We start from the raw sequence: 27654 nt of genomic DNA on the forward strand, positions 1-27654 counted from the left end.
AAGAAATAAAAGTTTTATAGGAAGAAGAAGAGTCTGTTTGTTTACATGTGTTTGCTTCACTCTAATCCCATATCCTTCTGAGATTCCACAGGCCGCCATCTTTCTCTTCTTGGGATTTCTTCATCACTGGTGCTTAGCCCCGAGTGACTTCTCAACAGGGCTCCTGGGAAATGCTCTCCTCAGCCCGGCCTCCTCTCTTGGCCCCCTCTCCTCTCCCTCCCTCCACTCCTCTAAATAGCTTGAAAAATCCCGGCCTGACTGATGGCAACTTTCCCACACACAGTCTCTCCAAGGTGTTTACTAGGACTGTCAGCCTGACTTCAAAAGCCCCTTCCTGTTCCCAGTTGGGCCGGGCTCCTCCTTGTTTATAGTGCCTGTTTACTGTCGGTAACCAGCTCATCACTTTATTTTTCACACACGTACAAAAAGAAGAGAGGAGCCAGCCAGCCTTCTTTTTTTAGAAGAAGGGGAATAAATGGTTTCTCTTAGTCTTGCGCCTAGGTGAAGCCGACTCAGCATTTTAGACACTTACAGGTTTTAGCCACTCGCCTGGCTGGCTGGCTCTTACTAGACAGTGAAAGGAAGAAGAAGAAGAAAAGAACCGTTCAGGCCTTCGTTGAAAAACCAACTTCCAGCTTGTTTCCCTGGGCATATATTAAAGAATCCTGGGCTAGCTCTCAAGTTTTGAGATAATGAGCCTCTTTTTTAAAAAGTAAGCAAGCAAACAAAAAAGCCTTATTGACATCTTATTTTTATATTACCTTCATTTCTAAATATATCCCTCCCTAGAGAGCCTTTCTTTCTTTCTTTCTTTCTTTCTTTCTTTCTTTCTTTCTTTCTTTCTTTCTTTCTTTCTTTCTTTCTTTCTTTCTTTCTCTTTCTTCATTCCTTCCTTTCTTTCTTCCTTTCTTTCTTCCTTCCTTTCTTTCTTCTTTCTTTCTTTCCTTCTTTCCTTCCTTCTTTCCTTCCTTCTTTCTTTTTCTTTCTCTTTCCTTCCTTCCTTCTTTCTTTCTTTCTTTCTTTCTTTTTTTCTTCCTTTCTCTCTTTTTCTTTCCTTTCTTTTTCTCTTTCTTTCCTTCCCTCCCTCCTTCCATTCTTTCCCTTCCTCCTTTCCTTCCTTCCTCTTTTCCTCCATTCCTCCTGTCCCCTCCTCTCCCCTGCCTTCCCAAGCACAATACGAATTAGGTTTTTAAAGATAGTTTGAGTATTTTTCCCTTCCCTCGTAGTTGCTATGATATAACAGAATCATAGGACCTTTGATTTATGGCTGAGAAAGACCTTGGAGATCACCTGGTTCTATCCCTGTATTTCAGAGATGAGGAAACTGTGGCCCCTGAGGGGAAGGAGCTTAGCCCAGGTCACACAGACAGTGCAGGGATAGCCAGCAGCTGGCATTCCAACCTGAGTTCTCTGATTAGCAATTCACTGTCTTTTTCCTTAGAAAGGAGGCGGTGCTGTCTTGGGCATCTCCAGCCCATCTCTGCTTTTTGTCTCTGACTCTATGAACTACAAAGCCCAGTTTATACAATGCAGTGGGACTGTTCTTTGAGATCCCTTTAAAATAGTCTTAAGTCCTTGGTTCAGTGGCAAGGGCACTTTCAGTGGCTGTGTCCCCTGCTAATCTCACACCATCTTTTGTGAGCTTCTAAAAAGAATCTGCCCATGGCTTAGGCCCCAGTGATGCTATGAATGACAGGTCTCACCTGAGTCTATTGAACGACCCTGGATGCAGATGCCATAAACCAGATGAGCTGTTTATTATTTGTTTTAATGCTACTTTCAGTCTGGTAATGATTTGGAATGTGCCTTATTTTAAACATAGATCATCTGAAACCAAGTTGGTGAAGAATAGGGAGCCGGACAGCTGGTCATTCAATCCTGTTTTGTCATTCCATTAAGAATTTCAGAGCTGTTTTTCAAACTAATCACTGGAGCCATGTGGGATTTTCACATTGTAAAAATGAGGCAACCAAGAATTGACATTCCTGTTAAAACAAACAAACAACAGTGGTAGCTGAGATTTCAACACTTTTCCCTCTTCCCAAATCTCTAGTTTCCTCTTTTTTATAATCTTACTCATTCATCCATCCGTCCATCCATTCATTCTATCAATGCTGAGATTCTGCAAGGGGATGGTGGAGGGACAGTAATTAGATAATGCAAGGTACCAACCCTAACTTACATCTAGTAAAGGGAGTTAGTGACAGATACAGAAATCAGAGAGTTCAAGTTCACATCCCAACACTGATGTGTGACCTTGAGTGAGCCCCCCCACCCTTACCTCTCCTGGGCACCATGTTAACTCATCTGTGAAATGAAGGAGTTATGCTCAAGTCCCAAGGAGCTCTCGATTACCCTTTACTCCTGTAGTAACTATAACACACAGTTGGTTTCTTCAATAAAGCACCTGCTGTGTGCTTGGCACTTTGCCTGTGACAAAAATGAAGCCATTTTTCGGATTGTTATACTTGAGAGAAGCTGGGTGAGTTCTGAGGGAATGGCTTGTTGCCTGAACCACAGACTTCAGAATTGGAAGGATTGTAGAGTCAGATTTATGACTGGAAAGGGCCTTTCAGACTATGAAGATCATCTCCACTCCCACCCCCACCCCCCAGAAACACACACTTTACAGATAAGAAAGCAAGGGCCTAGAGAGTCCATGACTTTGCCAAACTCAGATGGAGAGTTAACAGTCTGCATGTTGAACCCAGAAACTCTTACCCCAAAGCCAGAACCTTTCCCATTGAGTTATGCTTCAAGCATAGCAATCGTTTTTGCTCAACCCATCCCTGATCCGTATCTCCTTGCCAGTACACCCAAGTGTTCACCCAACCTTTGCTGGAAAAATCCCAATCCCAAAAATATGGAGCCACCATATCCTGGGGCAGCCTGTTCAACTTTCAGATAACTCTAGTGATCCAAAGGATGTTCTCTCCAGCCTCCTCATGTGTCTCCTAGTTCCATCCTTGGGACCAACCAGAACAGAGATAATCCCTCTTCTACATGGTGGCCCTTCTGATATTAGGCTCAGGCTTCAGGCTCTTTCTCTTACATCACAGAGCCTTTTCTTGACAGAAATACACAGAATTGATGGAGTTTTTCATTTTTGAGTGTTTATATGGTTTTTCCCTCTCCTCAAAAAAACAAAAACTGCAGATTAAAAAAAAAAAAAGATTGTGTATTGACATTTCACATGAAGAAGCAAATTTCACATATAGTGATCACATGCAATTTCTCATCCTTTCTTCATCTTGCTTTTAAATTTCATAAAGCCTTCCTTGTATGGTTTAAGGAGCTTCGGTCTCCCCTTCCCACCTTTTCTTGGGGGAGGGGAGCTTTTTAATTTCTTGGGGGATGGGTGATTGGGTACAGGTGTCCCTCGACACTAGGACTTGCCCATAAATCAAACAATGGAAATAGAGACAAAAGGTTCAGGAGAATCCAAGAAAGGAAGTCACCCCTTCTAGCTATCTGGTGCCAAATGGTGGCCAGTTATCTTTCTTTCTATTTGCCAGTGGGGCCCTGCATATCCTGGAATATGCCCTTTTCCTTCTCTAATCTTTTATTAAACAATCATGAGCTCTGTCGCAATTAGCTTTGAATGGAAAGTTGACAGACTTACCTCCTGTTGGGGGCGGAGTGTTTTGATATATGGGTATCTGTGTTTTCTGAATAATGAGTGAGTTATTCTTCATAAAGGTAAAAAAAAACAAGTAGGCAACAAATGAGTCAGTGTTCTGTGTTTGACGTCAGTGACCTAGAGGTTTGGCCACTTACTACCTGTGTGACCATGTAGAGGATTTCGATTCTTCCCTGACTCTGTTTCCTCATCTGTAAAATGAGTTCATCTAAATTACTTCCAAGGTCCCCTCTTAGTCTGTCTGCCTCATCCTCACTAATCCTAAGAACCTATGAAATGAAGCTATAAATGTAAAATGTAAGGGTCAGTCTCTGATGACCGTGACTATCCCATTTGGTGGGGAAATCAAAACATTCTTAATCCTCCTGTTTGATTTTACATGGAACCTGGAGTAGAGATTGTGAGACTTTTGTTGTTTTGAGGAGAGAGAGTGATGATGTCCCACCAGTATACTTGGTGTTTGGAGTTTGGAGATCCAGAACCTCTGGGTCAGAGGCCCAAACAGTAGTCCAGCTATGAGATTTCCATCATGCACCTGAAAAAAAGAAATAAATTCTTTTCCTGTATGGGGTTGCATGGGTTGAGCTGGATTACTGTTTGGTGTTTTCCTTGAATTGCTTATTGGTCCACAGTCAACAAATGGTAACTAAGTGCTGATCTATGGGCCAGGTACCCTTCTAAGAACCAAAGATAGAAAAAAAGAAGCAAAAACAATCCTTTGCTTCAAGCAGTTTATATTCTAATGGGGGGGGGGATAGGGGTGGGCTTAGAACATATATAAATCAGAATACAAAAGATAAAAACATCGGAGAGCTGGGAGGCCCAGGAAAGACCTTCTGGAGGAGTTAGTGCTTTAGCTGAGTCTTAAATTAGGAAGCCAGAAATGCTTAAAACATATTATCAAGACTTAAGTGGGATGAGAGGATGTCTCCCTTTGATAATGAATAAGATGGTTTCAGAGAACCAGCTGTTTTTTGCCTTTGCACAGTAGTATCTGTTGTGGGGGTGTGGGGTTCCACCAAGATACTCACTACCATGATATGAGCATATTTGATGAGGATAGAATAAAATTTATCGAGTATATGTTTGATAACAGAGCCTTCAAATTAACTGTACCATGAAGCCATTTCAGAAATCAATTAATAACTATTTACACTTCCCCCTTTGCCCCCATTGATCCAACAGAAAAAGGAAATGCTCATAGCAAGTATTTATAATGAAGCAAAACAAATTCCCACACTGATTGTGTCCAAAAACGTGTCTCATTCTCTCATGTATCTCCAAAGTCTTCTCCTCTCCTGGTAAACCATCCCCATTTCCTTTAACTGGTCCTGATTGAGTCTAACTTCAAGACCCTTTATCATCCTGCTTGCCTTTCTGTGGGCATACACATTTTATCTCACTATTCTCCTGCTTATAAAATCAGCTCGTCAGTAGCCTCACCTTCAGGCTAAACAAATTGAACTCCCATTTTCCAGGGCTCCCAGAGAACATTCCACACCTTGAATATCCTACCTAAATTTTTCACATCTTGCTTTAAACCCATCATGTTCTCAGACTGTTGAATCTGTACTCTTTTCTCCTTTTAACAAATAGATCAATCGCTTTCAGCTTTTTTTTATCCTGTACACAAAGATTTCACTTCCCAACCTTTAATCATCCCTTTTGCTGTACTCTGTAGAGCTTCCCCAATTTGGGTTTTCAATGCATATTTTCTCCGATAATTTTATAGTGAGTCTTCATTGGTGGGAGACGAGGGCAGTCTTCAGATGGGACAGAATGCTCCCATTCTACAAGAATTTCTGATGCCCCCTGCCTAATTAACTCATTCTTCTCTTTGCTGCTAGGTGTCCATACTCAACAAATTCCAGCATCAGTGTCCATTTTTTTCAGTATGGTGGCAATAGTTGCCCTGCTGCTGGGAACTCCCAAATCTGTGAAATCCCAGCTCCAGTCACTTGCCCTGCTTCTGTGGTTTGTGAGCTATTTTCCCACCATTATCTTGTTTGAGCCGCAGAAGTAACTGGGTGAGTTTTTTCTTCTCATCCCCATTTTATGGTTTCTTGCCCAGGGTGATGATCTGAGCACATGTCTGAAGCAGGGCTGATGTCTGGATCTTCTAGTCTCCAAATCTAGCTCTCCACCTACTCTGCCAAGCCATGGTGATTGGATGCAAAGCTGTTTCCAGGTCTATTGAATCCTAATCCTAGAATTTTTACCATCGCCTCATTCTGTTCCCTTGGTTGACTTGGCTTTTGTGTCCTAAGAGAGAGGGCACAAGCATCCAAGAAATCAGGCCCAAAGGTGACCTTTAGCAGCTGTCCTGGGAGAAGTCTTGGTGGCTCCTCTTTTTGCTCAGATGGGGCTGTTGTGCCTGCTAGTGATGGTTCCCATTATCCAGAACTAAAAAAAAAAAGTGTTTGTGAGAACATTTTTTAAAAAGACATCCTTTGAAATTATCTACAGTAGCATCAGGGAAACAAACCTAATCAATATCCTGGCTGAGTACTTTGCCAATCTCTTTCCCTTCTTTTCCCCTCAAGGCAGAACTCTGGTCAGCTGCCTCTGCCGCACTGCCTTAGAGTCTGTCTTCATACTCTGGGTGGATGGATGACTTGGCCATCCTGGGCATCTGGCTAAACCTTCCAACTCTTTTTCATATATGACCCATTAGGCACAAATTCATGTGTAGAAGCCCATTTGTAGGATCATGTACATACCATAGTCATAAATATTGAATTAGAGGGGACCTCAGATTCCTTCTAGTCTAACCCCCACATTGTATAGCAGAGAAAACTGAGTCCCATGGCCTGCCCAAGATCATCCAGACAGTAAGAAGCAGGGATGAGATTTGAACTTAGCACAGTGCCTTACCCATAGAAAGCACAGAATAACATTCTAAATGACTGAGTTGATTGTACCAGTCTGCATTCACAAAAGGTCCCCAAAGTTAATGTGTAAAGTAAACTAGGATACAGAGATTCCCAGCACTTTCCAGTAGAAGAATCTCATCCATCCATCCATCCATCCATCCATCCATCTATCTACCTAACTCTATCACACATCCCTGAGGCTCTACCATAGTCACAGTGCTGTTGGCACCTGTTGATTGATACACAAACTTTTCTCATTTCCTTTGTGACCATGGGTAAGTCATATACCTTCCCTGGCGTTCCCTTTCTTAATCTGTAAAAGGAGGTTCTTAGAGTCATTAGCCTGCCTTCACCGAGTTCAATCTTCTGATGCCATCTTTGGACCTGCAAGTTTCCAAGGTACTATAGGAGGCGTTGAGAATATAAATACACAAAGAAAATGGTCTCTGCCCTTGAGGGGCTTATGTTTGACTGGAGGGACATGCAAATAAATATAAGGAAACTTCAGGCCTGGGAGAGCACAGCCCTGGGGGGATGGGGTGGGGAGGGTGAGTCTGGGTAGACTTCTTGGAGGAGGAGTCCCAGGAGCTGAGCCTTGAATGAAGAAAAGTCTTCTGAGACAAAAAGACTTGAGAAGTGTCTTGTTTTAGTGACCAGTGCTGGGAGATGGGGCGCAAGTCTGAGGAATTGCTAGCAGGCCACTGGGGCTGGAATGTCGAATTCCTAAGGGATATATTGGGAATTCAAGCTAGAATGGTAAATAGAAGCCAAGGAGTCAAGGTGCCTTAAATTCCAGACTGAAGACTTTGCATTTTATCCTTGATTTAAAATAAGTCTCTATGCATTCCGTAATGCTTTTAAGTGAATAGATTTTTTTATTCATCTCGCTGTAGACACATTTGAGGCATAGGAATGAATCTGCATAGAAGGCATTACTTATTCAATCTGCAAAAGGTACCTTTGCTTATTGACGGTGCAAAGTCTTTAAATGAGATGATGGAGCCCAGCTTGCAGAACTCACAAGTTCGTGAAATCACAAACTACTCATAAGCTTTTTATACCCCATGTGTTTGTATTCCCTGCCCTAGAATGAATACCTTGGTTCCCAGTGTCCTCGAAGGGTAGGACCAGGCAAAGCCATGAAAAACTTAGCTACCTGATTCAGGCTACGTCATGTGTCCCCTCAATAATACATATATGCATCATTCTGTGTCCAGGAAATGTGTGTGACTTAAGGGGTAGAGTTTTGGAGTCAAAAGTCCCAGGCTCAAATCCTGCTACTGTCACTGGCCAGCTGTATGACCTGAAGGTAATGACTTAACATATTTCATTCTGAAACAAATCTCTAAGGCAAGTGGCTCCTAACCTGGGGTCTATGAAATTCTGATGTAGTTGCATATGTACATGTATGTATGTAACAGAGAATCTTAAACATACGTGTGTATCTAAAGAATGTGTGCATGTATATATAGAGTTCGTATGTATGTACAGATAGGGTTATTGTATTCCAAATCCTTTTGATTTCCTTTGTAATCCGTTGTATTTTATTTTATGCATTTAAAACCTTGATTCTGAGAAAGCATCCACAGGCTTCACCAGGCTGCCAAAGGAGGGGGTCCAGGACATTCACAAGGTCCCAACTCCTGGTCTACAGGCTTCATGTTATAAGTCACAGGATCATAGACTTTATGTTGGAAGGAGCCTCCGAGACCATCTCTTCCAGTGCACTCTCTCTCTCTCTCTCATTTTATTTTAATAGGAAACTGAGGGTCCAGTGTGCTTCACACTGTGTTCTTTGGCTGTCCCCTCTGGGGCTAGGATTTGTATATATCTTGTTTTCATTTTGTTTTCTACCTGAAATTGTGAGCTTAGTAGCACATAGTAGGTGTCTAAGAAATGAACACTAGTTGACTTGTTTTAACTGAAGCAGAAACGTTGATTTTTGCAGTAAGCTGGCTGGGATCAGAAATTGAGTTCTGGTCTTCCTGATGCCAAACTCAGTGCTCATGGCCTCACTTCTCTGCCCAGTCCCCGTGTATGCCACCAATAGTACCTGCCACAAAGGTTTGCTGTGAACCTTGGATGACCAGGTACCTAATGTGCTTTGCCAGTGTTTAAATGCTGTAACTGGTATCCCTGTTATATTTACTCACAGCCCAAACCCAAACTGAAAGTGTTACAGTTCAGTCCTTGACAGGAATACATTTGTTTGGACCAAGCTCTTGCCTCAGTTTCCTCAGCTGTAAAGAACGAGGGTTATGGTTGATGCTGTTTGCTAGGGCTGCTTCCAGTTCCGACACCCTACAATTGTTCGGTGATTTATGGGATGACCACAATTGGTTGTTCATCCTAAAAATGTTCCGCAGAGTTCAGGCAAACGGTGTTTGAACTGCAGGGCTGGGAGATGGTGGACCTGAACTAGCTGCTATCCTTGTACCCCAACTTTGTTTCTCCAGGCCTTAGGCCTGGTCCTCCAGGCAGACTCCCAGGGGGACTTCTGGGACTTCTGTGAACTGACGGCCATGGCTGCCGATTTGGGCCCTCAGGACTCTCAGGTTTAAGTCGTTGCCCTTTTCATTCCATCAGGAATGACTTCTGGCCACTGTGGCTTCCAGGCTCTGATACTGGGCTTGCCATGAGACCATGGATGAAGAAGAAGCCATCTGACCGTTCTCAGCCTCAGTTTCCCTCTTCTGTAAAATGGGGGCAATGATATAGCATCTATTCCTCTCCTCCCCCCCACCCCGCCCACACAGGTGTCAAAACAAGGACTGACCTATGTATTTTGTGATGATCAAATAAAGTCACCTATGTAAAACTCACGGCAAGCCTTATCAATAATTATTACTATTATGGGAGACTGCTTGGCACAGGGGCAAATCAAATCAGAATCAAATGAGAAAACAAACCTAGCAACATGATATTTGTTGTTTCAATCATTTCTGAATCTTCCTGACCCCCTTTGGGGCTTTCTTGGCAGAGATCCTGGAGCAGTCTGCCCTTTCCTTCTCCAGCATATTTTACAGATGAGGAAACTGAGGCAGGCAAGGTTAAGTGACTTGCCCAGGATCACACAGGATCCAAGAGGAGATGAGTCTTCCTGGTCCCAGGCCCAGCGCTCTGTCCACTGGGCTGTGGAGCCATCCATATAACACTATATAAGTGTTGGCTGCCATTGCCAACAAGCATTTATTAAACTCCTGCTATGTTCCAGGCACTACTTTAAGCACAGAGAAAATTAAAAGGCAAATATACACACACATAAAAAACATTCAATTATGTCTAACCCTAATTCACTCCTTCCCTGTGCAGATGTCCTCAGGCTCTCCCCTCCCTAATGCTTCCCATTCCCATCCTGTTTCCAGATAGAGTCACTTTTCTCCTAGTGGAATGCCATGGAGAGACCACTGACTTTGGAGTCAGGGAACATGAATTCAAATTTCACCTCGTGTGTGAGTGTGTGTGTTGACCTCAGTCTGGTCATGTATCCTTTCCAGGCCTCAGTTTCCTCATCTGTAACATGGGGCTGGGCTACATGGCCCTCAAAGTCCCATGTAGATTTACATATATAATCTGATGGAGAGATTCAGTGCCTGGAGTAGAGGAAGGCTGGTGGTCCTAGACCTTCCATCATTGACCAGAGTATCACAGAAAGGCCTGGTGTGGACAGAGCTGGCCGTTATCCCGACTTGCTTTTGAGAAATAGTCCCAAAAGCAGCTGCTGGGCCACTGTACAGACTTGTAAGGCAGCCAATGTCAGAGAGACCTTGAATCAGCTTTCTGAGAAAGAACAGGTCATCTGAGTGGGAGCCGCCTCCCACCAACTTTCCAAGATTTCCTAGAAACTGGAATATGACAACATTGGCGCTGGCTTTCTGGTGGGTTGGGGGACTCTGTGGGAAAAGAAATGACCTCCCCTTTCTTTTATCTTTTCCTTTTTTTTTTTAAATAGGCATAGTTCACATACCTTGAGAAATGAGGAATTCCATTCCCAAGGTGGTCCAGGGGGGAGGAGGGAGGAGAGGAAACAAAGAGAATGAGGCTGTTAAAAGAAGAAAGTGGGAAATGTGAAGTAAGCAGCTTATTAAGAGGGGAGACACACACACACACACACACACACACACACACACACACACACACACACACACACACACACACACACACCCTGGTTGCTTTTTTGGTAAAACTTTTTGTTTTTCAATTCAAAAGATTTGGGGGTAGCTAATTATTGGTAGTGTGACTTATTTTCAAGGATAGCTTAAAAGATACTTTTTGTTTGGGAGGTACACTTTGTTTCCAATTAACTTTTTAGGTATGAGTTCATTTTAGGCAGCTATGGTAAGTATGTGGCAGGAAGTCCTGAGTTCAAATTCAACCTCAGACACTTCCTTGCTGTAAGACCCTTAACCTCTCTTGGTCTTAGTTTTCTCACCTGTAAAGTGGGAATGAGAGCACCTCCCCACAGGGGTGTTGGGAGGGTTGAAGGAGGTCACATTTGGAAAGCACTCAACACAGTGCCTGGCCCAGTAGTGCTAGTAAAGGCTTATTCCCACGTCTCTAGTAAATGTGGTCTAGCCTGTGCCCAAAGACTTCCAGTGAGAGGTTTTCATGTCATTTCTCTTCTCTGATGGAGGATTGTTTAAATTTTGTGAACTCCCGGGACTCTGGCAGCTGGGCAGGCACACTGCAGTGGGGCGGCTAGGACCAGAAACCCTCGAAGAGACCGGCTGACATTCGGAAGTTTGCCATGAACTTGTGTGTGGTCCGGTTTGCCTGTATTTAGATCCCTGCTCTCCAAGAAGGGAACAATAAAGCTGTGTGTCATGGGAGCCTTGCACGAGGGAGTCAGTTAGCCAGAGTGGGCTTTGAAGATGTGGGAAGCTCATTTAGGAATTTGCATAATTCAGTGATGAGGTTTTTTTTATGGATTTTTTTTTTTTTAAAGAAAGGCTTTTGACCTGCAGAGCTTGCTTTTCCTTGCATCTTGTTAAAGTTGTAGGAGATATTTGTGCTTTTTTAATTCACAGCCTCAGACTTTTTGCTAATGAGATTTTTCTATCAGAATCCCTTTCTTGGTATTACAATACCTAGATGGCCAGGTGAGGAAGGAACCCTCTGAAACCCTCCCAATTCCCCTCCAAACAATTAGAAAACCGCCTCAGCGTTGATCTAGGAACCGGAGGCAGCTTATCAGCCCAGTAGGAAAATGTCTGTCTCACTGGGATGGGAGGAAAACCTGCTGGAAGAGCATCAGCCAGCCCCACAGCAAGGTGCCTACAGCAAGGCTCCAAGCCTGGGGCAACTAAAAGGAAAGCAGAAAACTGGGGGAAAAGGTTTTTTTGCAACAAGTATCTCTGATAAAGGCCTCATTTCTCAAATATATAGAGAACCAAGTCAAATTTATAAAAATACAGGTCATTCCCCACTTGATAAAGGGTCAAAGGTGATGAACAGGAAGTTTTCAGACAAATCAAAGTTATCCAGTCATATGAAAAAATGCTCTAAATCACTATTGATCAGAGAAATGCAAATTAAAACAACTCTGAAGTATCATGTCACACTTAATCAGAGTGGCTAATGTGAAAAAAAGGAAAATATTGGATGTTGGAGGGGATGTGGGAAAACAGACACTAATGCATTGGTGATGGAGTTGTTAACTTATCCAACCATTCTGGAGAGCAATTTGGGAACTATGCCCAATGGGCTATCAAACTGTGTATACCCTTTGACCCAGCAATACCTCTTCTAGGTCTGTATTCCAAAGAGATCATAAAAATTGGGAAAGGGCCTACATACATGTGCAAAAATATTTATAGCAGCTCTTTTTGTGTGGCTAAGAATTGGAAGTCCAAGGGTTGCCCATCAATTGGGGAACGGCTAAACAAGCTGTACTATATGATTGTGATAGAATATTACTGGGCTATAAGAAATGACAAGTCAGGATGATTTCAGAAAAACCTGGAAAGACTTACATGAACTGATGCAGAGTGAAGTGAGCAGAACCAGGAGATCAGCGATGGTAGACTTAGCTCTTCTCAGCAATACAAGCAATCTAAAACAATCCCAAAGAACTAATGATGAGCATACTGTCTGCCTCCAGAGAAAGAACTGATATTGTTTGAATACAGACTGAAGCATGCTATTTTTACTTTCTTTCATTTTTTTCTTTTATTCGAGTCTTCTTGTACAAAATGACTAATGTGGAAATATTTTACATAATTATACATGCATAACCTATATCTGAGTGCTTACCATTTCAAGGAGTAGGGTAGAGAGGGAGGGAGGGATAGAATTTGGAACTCAAAACTTTAAATAAAAATGCTTAAAAATTAAAAACAGGGGCAGTTAAAAAAAGGTGGCGCAGTGAGTTAAGGGCTGGCCCCAGAGTCAGGAGGACCTGAGTTGTTCCAGCCTTAAGACACTTAACACCCACACAAAAAAACTACCGTGTAACCTTGGGCAAGTTACTTAACCCCAATTGCCCTCCAAAAGGAAAAAAAAAATTAAAAACAAAATTTTGGATACATTTGGCTCTTAGAAAATATTCCATTTCCCCCCTAAAATTGTATAAATGTTATTGTGTGTGTGTGTGTTGATGTGTCCTTTAAACTCTCTGGGCCTCAGTTTCCCATAAAATGAAAATGTTAGACTAGAGTAAATAGTCTCCACAGGCCTTTCCACCTCAATCTAGTATCTTTGGTCCTGTGATTTCTCATGTCAGCATTGTTTTGGAAGTCTACATTTATGTACTTTTGTGGTTTCTGACTTATCTAACATTAGCTAGTCTCTGTCTCTTCCTCCCTTCCCTCCCACTCTTCCTCTTTCTGCTCCTCTCCTAATCCCCCTCTCTTTCTTTCTCTCCCTCTCCTGTCCTCCTCTCCCTCCATTCCACTCAGTCTCCCTTTTCGTCTCTGTTCCTCCCTCCATTTCCCTCTATCTCTCTCCTTCCCTCCTTCTTCTTCCCTTCCTCCCTGTTCCCCTCTCCCTCCCTCCCCCACTACCCTGTCCCTCCTCCGTTCCCTCATCTTCTCTCTCTCTCCCGCCCTCCATTCCCCTTTCTTTCCCTCTTCCTCCCTCCCTCTCCCTCTTTTCCCACTTCCTCTCTGTCCCTCCATCCTCCTCCCTCACTACCTCCCTTTTTCTCTCATCATTAGCTCAGCCATCAGTGCTTCATGGCCCTTTTGAGCAGATCCCCCAGCAGAAAGATGCACTTTCACTTGGCAGAGATCAGCTGGTGCCTGTCCTAGACCCTGTGCATAGCCAGGACTTAGGACAGCGGACAGCCAGGCAGTTCCTGCCATTCTGAGCCTGGGCTCTGGGGCCTCCTTGCTGGTCCAGACTGAGTAACCTTGTGTCACATTCCAGGCAGGTCCTGGACAAGGAGAAGGAGTCTCTCCTTTTGATAACTGCCAGATTTCCATCAGCCTCTGAGACCCAGGCCATTAGTTAGGCAGGGTCTATTGTGAAACCCACCTATTGATCTGGGAGCTCTGCGAGCTGGGAGTGGGGAGGGCTGGAGGCCGGGCATGGAATTCCTCTCATTCCAGCATTACTAATAGGATTCTCTCTGGCTTCTGTTTTAAACTAATGAATGGGGAAAGAAAAGGTGGAACTCTTTATTTCTGAGAGGAGACCTCCCTGCTCCCTTTGGGAGCCTCCCTCTATATTAGGCAAGATTATCTTGAAGACTGTTAATGACAACTGGGGGGGGGGGGGTGAGAAAAGTATGTTAAAGCCATTTGGCTGCTCTTGTAATCAGGAAGGGGGAAAAAAGCATTTTCTACTTGCAAATCATTCACTTGTTCCACATTCTTCAAACCCTATTCCACAAATGACTTTAGCAGTTTTAAGGGTCACACCGGAGGTTAAGAGCCTTGCTTGCATGGTGTCCGTTTTGGTGATTAAAAAGCAATCCTTTGTGGAAGTGATTGCATTTCTGCTCACAGGATCTACCAGGGGAAATCTTTGATTTCATCCTGTCAGAAAATTTTGTCCTTCTTTTTAAATGATTGACAGAAAGTAGTTCGTCTGAAAGGGCTTTCTAAGTCTAGCTAAGTGGGAATTGCTAATTACTCCCCCTTTTCCTACTATTCCTCAATAAAATAAATTATAGCACCTTCCTTCAATCTACATCAGAATCTTGTGAGACTTTAGAAACCTTGTTTGGGTGGGAGTAATACTACATACGGTATCTTAAGTCTTGGATTTGAATCTTTGGCGTACACCTTGAGCACACCAGTTCATTTCTTTGAGATCTATTGATGGAACCATGCATGTATATGAGGGCTCCATCAGGTCTTCAGATTTGCTTTTGTCTTTGTAACCCCAGTATTGTTGATGGATTCCTTGAGCCTCAGTTTTCAGTTCTGTAAAATGGGTGCTATTGCACTGTCTACATGGGAGGGCAGTTCTGAGGAAGGTGTTTTGTACACTAAATGTATAGCCCTCTGTAAAGATGAGTTCTTATAGATAGTCTGGAAAGTTATAATGTGACACAGGATTTCTCCAAGAGTTCTCAGTATTGGTTTTCACAGTAATTGGGCAAACCCTGTTGCCTCATTTCCTGTCTCTTCCCCTGTGGTGCCATAGCTGGCATGTGCTTTGAGGTGAAAGGTGAATTATCTTGATGTAGCAATGCGTCGTCGAGTGTGTTCATAGTTTTCTTTTGCCTATGAGAGAGTTTCATGCCCCACGCATACCTTCCTGTTCCATTACTGTTGGCAGCTACAGAAGGATTTTCCCTCCCAATAATGGGATGCAAGACTAGAAAGTAGAAAAAAAAATCAGATAAGCAGATGCAGTACTGAGCCAGGAGGGTAAAGGAGGAACTGGAAAGTCCCAGGGGCTGTGGTTGGTGTGTGGAAGGTCACTTGCTCAATAGGAAATGGATAGAATAAGCCTAGATTACCATTTTCCACATTCATACACCATGGGCTTCGTGGTCATGAACATGCATTTCCATCCGAGAGACTTACCACTGAAGAGCAATCATTAGCTGTTGGTCTGATTGTTGGGAATAAAGTCGACCCATTCCTTGGATAATTGGCTACTGTGAATGATAGTTCATTTTACCCTGTTGGTATGACTTGCCTAGTTAGCTTGCATATGTAGACAGCAAGTCTCGTTCTCGGGGAGTGCCTATTCTCATCCCATGTGGTTCTTGTCCCTATTCTTCTATCAGTCCTCCATGGAATATCTGCTCTAATACAGAGAAGCCCTTCCATTGATTATTTTGTGGATTATTGATTATCCCTCATTTTTGTTGTGTGGTCAGGCTGTCTTCTTTCCCATTAATTCCTATCTATGATGATGTATTTTCAAGACATCATTAACCATAGGAGTTTGGTTGTTGTTCAGTCATGCCCAGCTTTTTGTGACCCCATTTAGAGTTTTTTGGGCGAAAATAGCAGAGTGCTATTTCTTTTTCTAGCTCATTTTACAGACGAGGAAACTGAGGCAAACAGGGTTAAGTGACTTGCCCAGCATCACACAGCCAACAAGTGTCAGAGACAGAATGTGAACCGAGCTCTTCCTGGCTCCAAGCCTGGTGATCTATCCACCAAGTTACCTAGCTGCCCTCATTTTTAGATCTTCACAAACCAACAAAATCAAAGACTCAATCCCAGATGGTTTTAAATCCATCTTTCATCACAAAATGACTGTTTCTCCATTGCCATTTTTAAATCTTTTAAATCTGATTTTATTGGTGGGGGAAGTTCACAGCCTCTCCAGGGCTGCTTTTCCAGTGACGCTCTTACCCAGTGCTTTCTCCACCCAATGGGCTGGAGGCCTTCCTTGGGTTCCCAGGTTTTCTTTACGTCCAGCATCCCAGGGAGCTGGCACAGTTACTGTCACTCTTTCTATGTGGCCATACATAGGATTTTGCAGTCATATATATCTTTCTAAATGTCTTTCTCATGTCACCTCATACCACATTTTATATTAATTTGGAGAGGATTAGTTTGAAATAGTGAAAAGAATTACAAAACAGGTAGCAAAGCCATCTATTGTTGCTATGGGATTATCTAAAAGTATTCCCGATTTGAAAGCAAGCTCCATTTCTCATGGCCTATTCTTTAAATGACTTACCTATCCTATTCTCTAATTAAAATGCCAGATAATCCAAACCCAGGGAGTTGAATACTTTTTTTTGCCTTTCAGGTTAATTCCATTTCAAATTAATGAATTTCATTGAATTTTACTGTACAAGATCCTCAAGGTTTTGTTGATTTTACTAAAGTCAAGTTTCCAGAAGAGAAAGTAAAATCACATCCAAGTTGGTTTAGCTTTCTAGAAAAGTGCTACTCATTTAAAGATCCCCTTCCCTCCCTGCCCTTGGAGAAACCCCATCTATCTAGAGGATAGAACACAGAAAATCCAACTACATTGTTTCAAAGTCTGTATCAAACCTGAGACTGAAGCTAGATGGTCATTGATCTTCACTTTTTCTACAAAGGGGAAAAACTGGAGAATTCATTGGATTCTCCGATTTTAAAACCAAGGACAAGAAGGACGGCTGAGAAGGCCTCACAGGGAAGAGTTCATTGATGTAAAGAAACAACAGTTTGGACAATCCATAGAACAACATGCACCAATTAGTTTGAAAATCAGATGCTTTTTGGGAGTGACGATATTCATACCTTCTTTTTCTTTTTTTTTTTTTCCCTAGGACCTGCTGAAGTTCCCATGATGTCACCCAATGGATCCATTCCCCCTATCCATGTGCCCCCAGGATACATATCCCAGGTAAATTCATCATTCATCTGACCCAGTCTTTTTTTACCCCCTAGTCTTAGATTATACGGAGCCCACCAGTGGTGAGGAATTTTGTGATCACCGTAGAAATAGAAATGGCATTAGAGCACCTTATTTTATAGGCAAGGAACCTGAGGCCAAAGCGTTTAAGTGTCTTGCCCTGGCTCTCACACATAGCAGGTAGCATGGGCAGGATTTTAAGCAAGTTCCTTGGATCCCAAGCCCAGTGTCCTTTACACAGGACTTCATGTCACCAAAATGTCTGTGTTAGTTGCTTCAGGACAAAAGGTCTGCAGACATGCTGGGTACACTCATGTCTTAGTGGTGGTTCGGAGAGTTACCTCTTCTCCCCCCTTCCCCTTCATCTTAGCATCTTCATCGGTCAGTCATTGGCTGAGCTTTTATTAAGTACTTGGTATGTAACAAGCCCTGGACTCATGCTTCAGAATGCAAGGAAAAGCAGAAACCTTCCCTCCACTCAGTGCGCTCATATAGGATGGGGAAAGCAGCCCACAGAAATCAGTGGGGGGGCAGTTGTGGGTATTAAGGGAAACCGGGGATCATAGGCCAGGGAAGAGAACAACACCAAAGAACTTCTTAGTTGATCCTGGTATGATGTGGTCGTGCTGGTCACAGTGGGGGCTTCGTGAAGGATGGACTGGAGTGGGGAGACGCGTGAGGCAGGCAGACCACCTAGGAAGTTAATGGAGCCCTCCGGGCCAGAAGTGCTGGGGGCCTTGAACTAGGATAGTAACTATATTAATGGAGAGCAGAGAAGGTACGTGAGACATTACAGAGAAATAAATTTCAAGATTTGACCATTGATTGGTTATCTAGCATGAATGAGAAAGAAGAACTCAGATGAGGGCCATCCAGCTCAGGGTACTCAATAGGCAACTGGTGATGAGAGATGAGAACTCAGGAGCAAGTCCAGGACTGGATCAGCAGATCTGGCAATCACCTGCTACAGGGATCATTGACCTCTTAAGAGGTGCTAAGATTCAGATAAGGAAAGGAAGAGAGAAGGGCCAAAGATAGGACCATTTGGGCAGGAGGTACCCACAGTTAGTAGATCTAATATAGTTAAGAGACTGACCAGTGGCCAGAGAGGTAGGAAGAGGTCCAGAAGGTAACAGAGTCCAGGAGAGAGTCTCTGGGAGGCAAAGTTATCAATAGCATCAGATTTTGCAGAGAAGTGTGAAATGCCAGCCAAACACAGTCCTCCTTGGGCACCCCTTTATTCCATTGCTTCCTCTTCTCATAGCATTAAGAACTTTACCAGAGTCTCAATACTAGGCTAACTGGTCATTTAAACAGGTGTCTGTTCTCTGTGGATTTCCCATTTTTTTGGTGTGATAGCACAGAATCTCTGTCCCATGATTCTCCAAACTGGCAATAACACAGTGGCATAAGGTTAGATTAACTATCTCCTTTACCCCTCTCTGGTCAGTCCTCTGTCCCCTTCTCACCTCCTTCCCACCTATGCACAAGTAAGGGTAGGGACACACACACACACACACACACACACACCTTCACCCCTAACTTTTCCTACGTACATTTTATTTCAAGTGTGGACTTAAGTTTTGGGGGAAGAGTAGGAAAATATTCTGCAAAATTTCTGAGGCTGGAGAGACTGGGTTCCCTACTAGTCAGTCAGTAAGCATCTATTAAGGGACAGCTGTATGCTAAGCACTGTGCTAAAGTGCTGACGATATGAAGAAAGGAAAAACCAGTCCCTTCTCTCCAGGAGAAGGAAATCTCATAGAAGTGGTGATTTGTAAACCACTGTGTACCAACAAGGTATGGATATATAAGAGACCATACACCTAGGGAAGCCATGGTAAGAAATGATTGTATTGGCATTAGAGATAAGCTGGAAGGAACCCTCTGAGGCTATCTAATTCAATCCTCCCCATTCCCTCCTTTTACAGAGTAGGAAACTGAAGCCCACCCATAGAGAATAACTCACTTCTTTGGGGTTAAGTAGGTAGTCAGCAGCAGAGCCAGGATTAGAACCCACATCTCCTCTGCCTCTTTCCTCTGTCCCACTGTGCCCCATTGGGATGGACCTAATGATCTGCTTGTCACCATGGCAGCAGTATGGAATCTCTAAGTAGATCTCACACCCACCAGTTTGACACGTAACCAGCAAAGCTCCATCATGGTTGCTCAGCCCGTGTTGGGTTTCCTTCTCTGCCCCCCTCTACTTTGACTCAGAATATTTGCTCAAGAGCTCTGGGGACACCTGACTCTGTCAGTCACCACTGTACAATTCAGAGTTTTCAATAGCACTGGTTAATCTAATTTAAAGGTCTCCTTTGGGAAGGGAGATTAAGAAAAGCTGCAGGACTCTTGGTGGGAAGCAATGATTTTTCTGTTGTTTGTGCACCAAGATAGGATCGCAATCTTCACATCTCATCTGTGACCTTGGGGAAGTTCTGTAATGACCTTGAGCCTCAGTGCAGCATCTGTGGAATTAAAGACTTCACTAGCAGGTCTCTGAGGCCAGGATCCTCTGTGTGATCCTAGACGGATCACTAGGTATCTTTCCTATCAGACCTCTAGAATAAACTACCAGATATTTTCTATGGGCACACATTTTGATATTGGTAGTATTACTTGGCAGTTTAGGGGTATGGGAAAAAACCACAGTCGACACTGAGGAAAATTCACTGAGACAGAAAACAGATATAATCTTAGTGTTTCTAGAAATCTCAAAATCCCTTCTAAACTGTGAGACAGGTGGTCAGAGAAGAGAGAGTTGGAACAAGGGGTGAACGGTTTCTTTGTAGAAAGTTACAAAGGAAGTCAAGTCCTTAAGGACATGGTGCCTGGGGCCTGTTAAAATGGACCATTGAGCAGCAGTCTCCTAGTTAGAAAGAATTCTAAAAATTGCCCCTGTTTTCTATTTGCTGTGTTGTTAAGAACAAAATAGTCTGCATTGGAGAGTCCCTGAGTTTTTAGGCAGCAATCAAAGGAGATTTCTGATTCTCTAAAATTAAATATGTTTATTTCTTCACTGTGTTAGGCCAATGCTAATCACAGAAATCTTCCCTCCTCTGATGTGAGCTGCTCTAAGACTTATCTCTTATTCTCTCATTTTCTGCACAGCCCAGTTATTGGCATGTCTGCCTGCTTTGGCGTTTAAGTAAATTGTTTATTTAAGTCATTGTGAACAAGGAACGTGGAAAAGAACCAAAGTGGAGGGAGTGGGCTTAGTGTCCAAGGAGGACACTAAGTGATAGATAAGATGTAGTAGATTGAGGGCCAGAATTTGAGTCAGGAGTGCCTACATTTGGATCCAACCTCTCACCCTTATCAGCTTTTATTAGGGACTCAGTCACTTAAGTAATCCTGAGTGATTTAGGAAAATCATTAGGCAAGGTGGGGAGAGAGGCCAATCAGAAAGCCAGTGCTGGACCAGAGTGGTGGCAGCATCAGAGAGAGATGGGAATGCATAAGGGAGAGGAATCACAAGACTATTCAATAGATCTGTATGTGGGGGGAGAGACTGGAAAAGAGGGTTGATGGCAGTTTGCAAGCCTGGGTGGCTGGGGAGATGTGGGTGCTCTTAGCAGGCTTAGGGGAAAAGGCAAGTTCTGTTTCGGATGTATTGAGTTTGAGATGCCCCAAAGGTAATTAGTGTGGAATGGCTGGAGTTTAGGAAAGAGGTTAGGTCTGGGTATGCAGAATGGGGACTCATCCATAGAGGAAAACTAGTCCATGGTAGCTGATAGATAGTATAGAGGAGGTGTTTTGTTTTGTTTTGTTTTTCCTTCGTCATGGACCCCTTTGCCAATCTGGTGAAATCTATGATATTTTAAAATAAGTAAAATTCAAAGGAGACCAATGATCTCGAAATGCTAAGAAGGAACAAGTTAATGAACAACATGTTAAGATATCAAAAGAGATATGAAAAAGATGGTCCAGGACAGATGGGAGGGACGCCTGTGCTTCTTGGGGTGCCTGGGGTGAAGAGAGAGCAAAGGGGACAGGAGTGGTCAGACAGGCAGAAGACTAAGGACTAAACAGGTAGAAAAGGAGAGAGAAGAGAAGATTCTGATGGACAGTCTCAAAGAGGGTCAGCAGGGAGGAGGACTGAGAAGAGGACATTAAACCATTGTTAACTTGGGAGAGCACAGGCTTAGTTGAACGGTGGGGTTGAGAATCAGGCTGTACAGTTTAGAAATGAGGACAAAGGAAAGTCAAAGCAGCAGATTTAGATGCTTTTTACCATGGGTGTCAAGCACTCAGCCTTTCAGCCTGCATACAACCCACTACACTCCCGAGTCTGGACTGAACCATGAATTAATATGTAATTGGGAAATATTTAATAAAATACAATAACGTAGAGATAAATTAATAAATAGTTTTCTAGGTCAGTACGTGGCCTGCTGGGATCCTACATATGGTTCAGTGGCCCTCATTTCGATATGAGTTAGACGCCATTGCCTTCCAGGTCCTTCGCATAGTAACATTCACTCGGTGATAGAACACATTGATTTTAATCGGTTAACAGAAAAGAGCTGACCACTTAGACCTCCACAGCACATGTTGTCTGCTTTAAAAAATAAAAGTTTGATCCAGGTTGTGAAACTCTCAGGACAGTCTGGGTTTAAGTTCTGATTACTTTCTTCCCAGCTTTAGTCAATCAGTAAACACTTATTAGCACTTGCTAAGTGTTGGGGATACAAAAACAAATACAAAAACTCTCAGGAAGATCCCAGTCTCATAGGAGGAGATGATCCACAAAATGTTATCTTCCAACAAGATACAGACAGGATAATTTGGAGGTGATCAGTGAGGGAAGGCACGTGGATTAAGAGAGATCGTTGTGGCTGTGAGAGTAGCCCCGATGTAAGTGACTGACGCACGTCATTATTGGCTTTCCAAGGGAGAGAACACTTTGTAAACCTCTCGGCTTCACATTAATGTCAATTGTTATTATTAAATTAAACACTGTTTGGGCTTTGAGCAAAATAAGATATTTCTTCTCTGTCTTCATGTCTCTGTTCATATCTGTCTGTCTCCGTCTGTCTTTCTCTCACACGCATTCCAACTTCTGTAAGAGGCCTTTCCTAGACCCCTCTCTCCCCCCAGACGCCAAGGCCTTCTCTGAAATGACCCCTTGTATACTCAGCATGTATTTTGTACATACTCATCGTACATCATTGTAAAATGAGCTGGAGAAGGAAAGGCAAACCACCCTAGTATCTTTGCCAAGAAAATCCCAGTGGGTCATAGATTCGGACATGACCGAAATGAATCAACAGCAAGAAGTTATTTGTACATTGTCTTTTCCATTAGGATACGAGTTCCTTGAGGACAGAGGCTGTTTCTTCCTGGTTTTTGTCTCCCCAGTGCTTATCAGAGCGTGTGACACATAGTACATGCTTAGCAAATGGTTTTTGACTCACATGCCCACCCAAAAAGACCCCTCCTCTTGTGTGTACACACACACACACGTACACACACGAGATATCTTCAGTGGGGGGTATTTGCCCTACCAGTGCCACTTAACATCTCTTCAGTGACTTTTTGTCCTGGGACCCTGGTAGGATATGAGGCCATTCAGGCAGCCGGTCTGTTGGAAGGCACTTGGACCAAGGGTCTTTCCGACTCCAAAGCCTTTGTCCTCACCAGTATAACAAGCCACCTCTCAATCTCCACCTACGTACAAAAATCACAAATTATGCTAGCCAAGAATATCGTGATAACTGTATGGAGAAGGCAGTATGCAAAGTGATGAACCATTACATCAGAAATATCTGTCCCTGAGACTTTGCCAGAGAGAATCAGTCAATGAGAAGGCTGTCCAAGTGATGAAGGGAAGCTTCATGCACCACCCATCACAGGCAGAGCAAGGACTCGGAATCACAGACTGTAGAGTTCTGCAGTTGGGAGAGACCTCAGAAACCACTTAGATCTTAGCAGGTTCTTCTGAAAATCCAAGTGTTGATAGTCAATTGAAAACTCCCCGAGAGACAGCCAGTGGGTGAAGAAGGAAATGGGTGGTGGGTGTGAAGTGAGCTACTTTAGACAAATGAGTAAAATGGAAGACTTTTGGGGACCATATTGGAAAAGAGAGACGGTGACTAGAGGGTGTTCCTTAAAATCACTTAGTCATTTTTATCCAAACAGCCTATTCTCCAGAAATAAGAACAGGGCATCTTATTCCTCTATCAAAACATGGAAGAAAACAAAAGGAAAATCTTACAAGTCAACAGATAGACCCCTTTTAAGGAAGTGTTGAGAAGAAGGAATCAAATTTGAGATGTTGTACATTTTCACCATTGCACAGATCTTCCTTCCTTCCTTCCTTCCTTCCTTCCTTCCTTCCTTCCTTCCTTCCTTCCTTCCTTCCTTCCACCCCTGCCTCCTCCCTCCCTGTTCCTCTGCTCAAAGACCTCTGTTGTAGGACAACACTTGATACAGCCCTTTTGGATAGCTCTAATTTTCAGAAAGTCCTTGCTTTTCCCAGACCTAAATCTTCCTGTCTGAAACGTCTACCCTTTGTTCCTAGTCGTGGCCTCTGGGGCCAAGCAAAACAAGTCTGATCCCTTTTCCACATGTGGGCCTTCAAATACTTGAAGACAGTTATTATGTCTCTTCGTGGTCTCCTTTTCTCCAGTCTAAACATTCCCACTTCCCTCCACTGATGCTTCTATGGCACGGCCTCAAGGCCCTCCACCAGCCTCATTGCCTTTCCTTTCTTAGGTGGCCATAAGACAATTCTTGACCACCCATGATATTGCCTGGATTTGAGAAGACAAGAATGGAATTTTCCTTTACACAGAGAAAGCTTTGGTCAAGCTGTGAACTAATCAAAGAGAGTTATAGGTAGTGATTGGCTCTTAACCTAGTTGCTTCAATCAGGACTTAAAAGACAGGCTTCCCATGTGTATGACTGGATCAGAGAGTAGAATGTACACTAGTTTTTTCAGACCCATCTGAATGTCATTATTCCTGGTAGTAGCTACTCTTCTGGATGTAATAATATAATCGTTATTCATAATTAATATAATAAATAGCACTAATTCAGTATTAATTATATTACACAATACCATCTATATGCTAATTATGTATACCCAGTACATTATATGTACTTATGTTAATATGATATTGATGCCAATAATGTTGTTAAATAATATCAGTAATGAAAATTTTTGTTATTGATAGCATTTATAAAGCACTTCCAGGTTTCCAAAGCTTTTTACATATGTTATTTCATTTGGTCTTCACAATAACTCTGTGAAATAGTTGTTATTAAATTGGAAAACAGAGAGAGAGAGTGAATTGCCCAGGGTCACATAGCTAGTAAGTATCTGGAGGAGAATTTGAACTTAGGTCTTCCTGACTACCAGCCCCAAGCTCCATCCATCATGGCACCTTGGCTCATGGAAGCTTGTGTGGTTCAGTAGAATGAGTGATGAATCTTCCCTCTCCTACTTATCAACCCTGTGACCATGAGTAAATCACTTACATTTTGACTTATAGTTTCCTCTTCATCTCTAAAATGAGAAGTTTGGCCTCGATGACTCTGAAGTCCCTTTGGTCTTATGTAATTATATGCATCCAGCTGGAATGAATGGTGGGGAGAGAGGGGAGCATCTCCTAAGTACTTACTTTGAGCAGGGTGTTGTATGCTAAGTGCTGGAGATAGAAGGGAAAAAAGGAACTTTTCAGATCACCGACAAAGACAAACATTTTTTGACCAGTGCCTTCTGTGGGCAGGGCACAGTCTGACCATTTGGAAACCACAGGAAGATTGGTGAGGATATATATAATTGTTAGAGTTGGGGAGGAATAGACCAATGGATCCCTTTGCACTTTTAATCCAACATATGCAGAAGCAGAGCTTATATCCATAACCTTCCAGCATCTTCTTCCTGATGCATCCCTGTTGTCATTATCAGGTAGAAGGGAGAGTTTTCCTCCCATTCCCCAGAGACTAAGGCTAGTCTGTGTCTTGAGTTTCCTGTAGATCTGTTGAAATGTTTTCTCTGTTCCAGCTAATGATTTATATTTAAGATGTCCTTAAGCACAAGCTCAGAATTACATTTTTCCATTATAGCATAGTCTTTGGCAGTGGCTTTTTCTGCAGTTAGAGGAAAAACTATACATTGAGGCTGAAGGGAGAAAAGAAACCTTTGGAAAGCCAACCAAGTCAAGTTTCTACCGGGTGGGAAACTCTTCTTTTCTCTGGCACGACTTGAGGGTGAAGACTGGTTGGAGAGCGTATGGAGAACAAATTATTAGCTGTGCCAGTGGCTCATCTCTTGCCTAAAAGCATTTGTTTTGCTTGTGAATAGTGAATATCTTATTATTTCTTAAGGACATGAATCCTGTTGAATTCTTTTGGTCAAAGTGGGACAAGGACATAGAGAAGAAGGTCGATGAACCAAAGAAAATGCATTTAAATTAGGATATGACCCAACCCCAGAGTGTGAACTATCTCTGTGGGAGAAATCATTGTGCATGTTGTACCATGAAAGCTTTTTTCCCCCTCCCTCCATTTTGCACGATGTCAGCTGAACCCCGACTGTTAACCTCTATGGCTGCCTTTTTATAACTACAACTACAGCCTGGAATTAAAACTTCCACCTTTGGGAAGGAAATAAGCATTTATTAAATGCCTACTATGTTCCAGGCACTGTGCTAATACGTGCTTCACAAATATTATCTCATTTGATGCTTGCAGCAGCCCTCCAAGGTGGGTGCTCTGATTATCCCCATTTTATAGTTGAGGAAACTCAGCTGAGCAGATTAAATCACTGGCCGAGGATTTCACAGCTGGGAAGTGTCTTGAGGTCAGATTTGAACCCCAGTCGTCCTGACGCCCCCACCCTTCCGCCCCAGGCCTAACTACTCCACGGAGCTGAGAAAAAGCTCCCAGGGGGCTGGCCCTGTGCCCCATGGGGTCAGCGGAGACTCAGACTTCACTGAAAGTCAAGACAAGCTTTCTCTACAGGTAGTCAGGAAAACATTCCAGGCTGAAAGAGGAGGGAGAAAAAGAATTAAGCCACCAACCCAAGAAGTTTCCTACTTTAATTACTGTCATCAGCTAATGACCATTAGTAAGATTATTTTCTCCGTGTGAGCTTTTGTTGTTGTTGGGGGAGGGGTAACATTTCATTTAGTGTAGTTCCTGCTAAAGCCAATAGCTCAACTTCCAATTAAATTAAAGTCTGATGTTAGATAAACATGCCATGGAACTCACCGATTAGTAGATTTTTTAACAGCTAAAGGACGATGGGCCCCGTCAAGAATTTCACCTAAGAAGAAGCAGGTGTGGCTGGATTGCCTTTTCGGGAAATGTGCAGAATTCTTTTTTAATGGTCCCAAACTTCACCCTTCAACAAAGGGCCATCTTTTTATTTATGTTTAAAATTGCTATTTTGAAAATTCTGATCTCAGACACTAAAAATGGGCATTTTCTGATACACCAGAGAGCAGAAAATAAGGATTATTATAGGAAACTAGGAATGTCCATTTCATTATAAATATGTGTTGAGTGATTGATTGATAACTTGCCTCTCCCAGTAACACCTTTGAGTATTCTTGGACCACACCAGCCTCCTCCCCGCCCCCAAATTATTGCCATTTCCAGGTTCATTGTCAGTAAGATCATAGATTCAGAGCCCAAAGGGTCCTTAGAGGGTATTGAGTTCCATCCCACCCTTTTACTGATGAGGAAATTGAAGCCCAAGGGCACAGAGATTTGTTCAAGGTCAAGCAGACATTAAGCAATAGAGATTGAACACAGGTTCTCTGATTCTAAATCCAACGCCACTACTTGCTGTTTTTGTTCAGTCGTGGGTAACATTTTGTTGACCTGATTTGGAGTTTTTCTGGCAAAGATACTGAAGTGATTTGCCATTTTCTTCTCCAGCTCATTTTGCAGATGAGGAATCTAAGGTAATCAGGCTTAAGTTACTTGCCCAGGGTCACCCAGCTAGTAAGTGTCTGAGGTCAGATTTTGAACTCAGGTCTTCCTGATTCCATGCCTGGCGCTCTGTCCACCATGCCTCATAAGTGCCCTGCTGTTTAATTTGGCTTTATTGGCTTGCCTTTGTCATATATGTTTGAGGTTTCTACATTACCTGGGAAGTTGAAGGGGGGAGAAAGCAAAGGAAGAAATTAGTGACAATTTTCAAGCATTTTAGGGGGTATGACATGAGCTGTCTTTAGCTTCACAACTCAGCTCCTTACTCCTCTAACAGACATCAGAAGACAACAGGAGTACTAACCCCAGCACTCATTGCATTGGGCAGGAGACCAAAGTGGGCTGATAGGGACTTGACCAGTCCTGTGTTCTCTTTATTCACCAGACTGACTTTCTTTTCCTCATTTGCCCAAAGAAGGTCATTTAGGTATTTGTTGTAG

General features: G+C 43.0%; 1 protein-coding gene across 4 annotated transcripts in view; it reads left to right on the forward strand.

Annotated features, from left to right (window-relative positions):
• The window catches only part of FNDC3B (fibronectin type III domain containing 3B), a 388473-nt gene that overhangs the window by 211956 nt on the left and 148863 nt on the right, over nt 1–27654 (forward strand). For all 4 annotated transcript variants that reach the window (XM_069083590.1, XM_069083591.1, XM_069083593.1 and 1 more), the window contains one exon: nt 17183–17259. In XM_069083590.1, coding sequence (XP_068939691.1) covers nt 17183–17259 — 77 coding nt within the window. The remainder of the gene's footprint in view (nt 1–17182; nt 17260–27654) is intronic.

The sequence above is a fragment of the Petaurus breviceps genome, unplaced genomic scaffold, assembly GCF_028583685.1.
Source record: "Petaurus breviceps papuanus isolate PSGF00001 unplaced genomic scaffold, PetGlider_PUasm1.0 173, whole genome shotgun sequence".
Lineage (NCBI taxonomy): Eukaryota > Metazoa > Chordata > Mammalia > Diprotodontia > Petauridae > Petaurus > Petaurus breviceps.